Here is a 5,397-nt window from a genome sequence, read left to right as displayed (position 1 = left end):
ACTTTAAGTGTCTCATTTCCTAATCTAATTCTCTCAGCATCACCCGACTTAATTCGACTACATTCCATGATCATCGTTTTGCTTTTGTTGATGTTCATCTCATATCCTCCTTTCAAGACACTGTCCATTCCGTTCAACTGCTCTTCCAAGTCCTTTGCTGTCTCTGACAGAATTACAATGTCATCGGCGAACCTCAAGGTTTTTATTTATTCTCCATGGATTTTAATACCTACTCTGAATTTTTCTTTTGTTTCCTTTACTGCTTGCTCAATATACAGATTGAATAACATCGGGGAGAGTTACAACCCTGTCTCACTCCCTTTCCAACCACTGCTTCCCTTTCATGCCCCTCGACTCTTATAACTGCCATTTGGTTTCTGTACAAATTGTAAATAGCCTTTCGCTCCCTGTATTTTAGCCCTGCCACCTTTAGAATTTGAAAGAGAGTATTCCAGTCAACATTGTCAAAAGCTTTCTCTAAGTCTACAAATGCTAGAAACGTAGGTTTGCCTTTCCTTAATGTTTCTTCTAAGATAAGGCGTACAGTCAGTATTGCCTCACGTGTTACAACATTTCTACGGAATCCAAACTGATCTTCCCGATGTCGACTTCTGCCAGTTTTTGCATTCGTCTGTAAAGAATTCGCGTTAGTATTTTGCAGCTGTAACTTATTAAACTGATAGTTCGGTAATTTTCACATCTGTCAACACCTGCTTTCTTTGGGATTGAAATTTTTATATTCTTCTTGATGTCTGAGGGTATTTCGCCTGTCTCATACATCTTGCTCACCAGATGGTAGAGTTTTGTCATGAATGTCTCTCCCAAGGCCGTCAGTAGTTCTAATGGAATGTTGTCTACTCCCGGGGCCTTGTTTCGACTCAGGTCTTTCAGTGCTCTGTCAAACTCTTCACGCAGTATCGTATCTCCCATTTCATCTTCATCTACATCCTCTTTCATTTCCATAATATTGTCCTCAAGTACATCGCTCTTATATAGACGCTCTATATACTCCTTCCACCTTTCTGCTTTCCATTTTTTGCTTACAACTGGGTTTCCATCTGAGCTCTTGATATTCATACAAGTGGTTCTCTTTTCTCTAAAGGTCTCTTTAATTTTCCTGTAGGCAGTATCTAGCTCACCCCTCGTGAGATAAGCCTCTACATCCTTACATTTGTCCTCTAGCCATCCCTGCTTAGCAGTTTTCCACTTCCTGTCGATCTTATTTTTGAGACGTTTGTATTCCTTTTTGCCTGCTTCATTTACTGCATTTTTATATTTTCTCCTTTCATCATTAAATTCAATATATCGTCTGTTAGCCAAGGATTTCTACTAGCCCTCGTCTTTTTACCTACTTGATCGTCTGCTGCCTTCACTATTTCATTCCTCAAAGCTACCCATTCTTCTTCCACTGTATTTCTTTCCCCCATTCCTGTCAATTGCTCCCTAATGCTCTCCCTGAAACTTTTTACAACCTCTGGTTTATTCAGTTTATCCAGGTCCCATCTGCTTAAATTCCCACCTTTTCGCACTTCCTTCAGTTTTAATCTACAGTTCATAACCAATAGATTGTGGTCAGAGTCCACATCTGCCCCTGGAAATGTCTTACAATTTAAAACCTGGATTCCTAAATCTTTGTCTTACCATTATATAATCTATCTGATACCTTTCAGTATCTCCAGGATTCCTCCATGTATACAACCTTCTTTCATGATTTTTGAACCAAGTTTTAGCTATGATTAATTTATGCTCTGTGCAAAATTCTACGAGACGGCTTCCTCTTTCATTTCTTACCCCCAATCCGTATTCACCTACTACGTTTCCTTCTCTCCCTTTTCCTACTCTTGCTATGTATGCGCTTTAAATTCAGATCAGATAAAGACAGCAAGCTCCTGTCCCAACTGGCCATCGCGATATGAAAAATTCTTATTCAGCGATCTTGGCTTCTTTTCATCGGCTCTACGGGTCTGTCGCCGCACACAGCGCGTGTAACCGAGTTATCACAGAGTTGCGTAAAAGTGAGCCTTAACATGAATCTGTCCAAAACAAACGCTATGCACAAGACCTGGATAACTGCAAGTCAAATATTGTCGGACAATAACTTTCTAAAATTTTTAATGGACATGTTTATGTGGGACAGTTAACTGATATCCAAGCAGACCTATAACTTGAAATTTATCGCCAAGTCAAGCTAGACAAAAGGACTTATGGAAGAAACACAGCCTTTTTTTAGTCTAATATTCCAAAAAACACAAAAAATGTGGTCTTCGAGCAGTATGTCCTTGCCGTGCTAACTTATTGCTGTGAAACACGGATTGTAAACTAGTTTTTCATAAAATGGAAATGGTAGGATATATCGCACGAATAAATTACGTAAGCTGGACAAAGGCAATAATAGAGTGGAGCCCCGCAGAAAGACGGAGACCACAAGGCAGACAAAAATGGTTCAAATGGCTTTGAGCACTATGGGACTTAACTTCTGAGGTCATCAGTCCCCTAGAACTTAGATCTACTTAAATCTAACTAACCTAAGGACATCACACACATCCATGCCCGAGGCAGGATTCGAGGCAGACACCCAGATCGCTGGGATAAAGAACTGAAGAAAGTTGAGGGGAAACAGCAACTGCAATTGTATTTGTTAGTATAAGATTATAAATGCTACACCTTGTAAAGGCTGAATTAGCTGAACAATAAATGTAAAATGATGGGCAGGTATTACTAACTCATATCTGAAAAAAATATAAAAAGAAAAATAAAAGAAAAAACAAGCGTTCTAAGTGGTCAGCATGAAGCCATATAAATTAACTATCTAAAATATAGTAAATATGGTGAAAATGTCTCAGCCTCACCTTGCGGCTAAGTTCGCAGAATTTTTTTTCTTTTCTGCAGCAGCGTGTGAATTGTGCTGACGCAACGAAATGCAATGATAAATTTAGCGTCGAGTTGTGCCGAGAGCGGTTTATTTGAAATTCACGTTGTCACTGCGCGCCATCGAGCACGCAAAACTACTCACGACACTATCACGGAAGAGCACGAAAATGTACGTTCGTGTTCGCGTCCCTTCAGTGAACTGTTAACGCGTAACGTCCAGGTGGATAATAGCGCCCGTTCTCTCGCAGAAGTCACCAGGTGCGGTCTCCACACGTGTCGTGTAAAGTCTCTCCCGCTGCTGTATGTAGTAATACTTTGGAAATTTTCAACGAAAAAGCAGCTGCTCTTCTACGTCACAGAATGGAGTTCCGTGTGACCTTCAAACCGTTATACAGGTTGTGGCAAGTGTGTGGGTTGGCACCTCTCTCAGACACATGCTGCAAAAGTCGAAAGAACAATCTATGCTGGAAACTGATGACCCCCTCCTTTTTGTGGCTTCTGGCATTTCTCGCTGCTCTAGCAATGCTTCTATACATCCCTAAGCTGCCAAATATAGCCTCGTTCGTGAGTTTTGGTGCAAGCTCCTTAGGGACAGTCAGTATTCTCTTGACGTTGGGACTGTGCACCGCAAGCGGCCTGGACAACCTACGATGTTTTTCCGTAGAGCTGGAATGTGCAGATCTCCATCTGTCAACAAAGGACAAAAGACAGTGGAAGCTGATGGGAGGCTTCCTCCTGGTTGTGAACTGCGCAGCTGTAGCAGGAATACTGCTCACCCTGCGTCCGAGCTGTGTTGGACGCACTTGGTACTTCTTTTATGTCTTCCGTTTGTGCTTCGACTCACTGATAACGCTACAATTCGTCCTCATGGTGCTGGAAGTATGGACCAGGCTCAGTACACTCAACACCACTCTCCTGGAGGAACTTCCAGTGCTCCTCTTGTCGCCACCAGTGGGGCACTCTTGGTTACCTCCAGGGCATGCAAGACTACGCCAACTGCTGGTCGCCCATATGACTCTACGCCGCGCTGCTGAGTGTCTCCAGAACCACTTTGGGCTGCCAGTGGCTGCCTTCTTAACATATACGATGTGTGCCGCCATGTCCACTGCATACCAAACACTCCTAGAGGTGCTGGAAAGATCGTGGCATTCCCAACGGCGCATCTGCACCTTCACTAGTACGATCGTGTACTTCGCCTATACCTGGATCAAGCTGTCCACAATGGCGCTGGCGTGTGCGGCGATGAAGGACACTGACGCAGCCACCGGCGTGATCCTCCTTAAGGTGTCAGTGTCGCGTGGAAGGCGCTGCCCGGATTTCGGAGACTTCCTGCGGTGGACCAGATACGGACCGCCGCTCTGCTTCAGCGCCGCTGGATTCTGTACTATCGATCGTTCCCTGCTGCTCAGTGCACTGGCCATTATTATCACTTACCTTGTCATCCTGCTCCAGCTTACCCCAGCTGAATGAGCATAACATTCTTTATATCTAAAAAATGGGTATTTCTAAGGTGATTTTTTTCGTAGGTAATTTCTATTACCCTAATGTGTGCCTCTATCTGGGGAAGACTGCAGACTAGAAAAAAAGCATCTAACTAGACAATAATGCCCCAGATAATCTTGTGCGAAGAATGATATTTTGTAGTCAGAGAATATGGCTGGCTAAATTGTTGGACTATTTTCGCGTGATACAGTCACAAAATGATTAATAACGTTAACTTCTATCATTCTAAACTAAATATCCTCAGACTCTTGAAAGCAACAAATTATGAAAACAGTGATAGGTAATAACTAATTTTTAATTTGCTGTGTGACAAAGCATTACTACACTAATTGCCCATCTCTTAATGTTATGTCTGTATCAAAGTATACACCGCACAGACAGGTGGCTCCTAACATTTATAGAATGGGCGTATTACTGTTTTGTTTTTAATTTCAGTTTAAGACAGGAAAGTATAAACAGATTTTAGTCAAACACTGGAGAGTGAGTTATTAACATATTAATGACTAGTTAATGAATTTAATGGTAATTTAATAAGTTAATTGCTTTTAATTACGTTATTAATAAAAAATAACTATAATCAGTACATTTTTGTCCATAATACACAATTTTTTAACAACGAAAGTAGTTGTAGCAGTGTTACTATGTTCCTGCAGCTGGCACGTCTAATCCATTTATGTTCATTGATAGCAAACGTGAAATTACGTGCAACTATGTAATTACGAAATATAAATAACAAATATTGACTTCCAAGCTGGACAGTGTAATAAATCCATCACCATATAAACAACTAATTATGCAATTTTACAATCACTGTTGTTTTACGCAATTATCTTCCGGTAAAGTTCACCTAAAATAAATAAAGTGCTTATACAGCAGAAGTGAACAGTAAGAATATTTTGTAAAGCGGATAACTGTACATCTTGCTGGAGCCTTTTCAAGGATCTTGGGATTTTTACACTCACTACCGTATAATGTACTCCTTAACGGTTTTGTTGATGACGCTAAAAATCAGTTTCAGCTGAA

At 41.2% G+C, this 5,397-nt stretch overlaps 1 protein-coding gene across 1 annotated transcript; it reads left to right on the top strand.

The window, feature by feature from the left end:
- The first annotated feature begins 3,738 nt into the window (after positions 1 to 3,738).
- LOC126101450 (uncharacterized) lies at positions 3,739 to 4,341 on the top strand. The gene has a single exon (XM_049912104.1). The coding sequence runs from the start codon at positions 3,739 to 3,741 to the stop codon at positions 4,339 to 4,341; it is 603 nt and encodes a 200-aa protein (XP_049768061.1).
- Positions 4,342 to 5,397: the final 1,056 nt, after the last annotated feature.

Source organism: Schistocerca cancellata, chromosome 9 (assembly GCF_023864275.1).
Source record: "Schistocerca cancellata isolate TAMUIC-IGC-003103 chromosome 9, iqSchCanc2.1, whole genome shotgun sequence".
NCBI lineage: Eukaryota > Metazoa > Arthropoda > Insecta > Orthoptera > Acrididae > Schistocerca > Schistocerca cancellata.
Note: the sequence above shows the minus strand (reverse complement) of the source record. Positions and strands in the feature narration are given on the sequence as shown.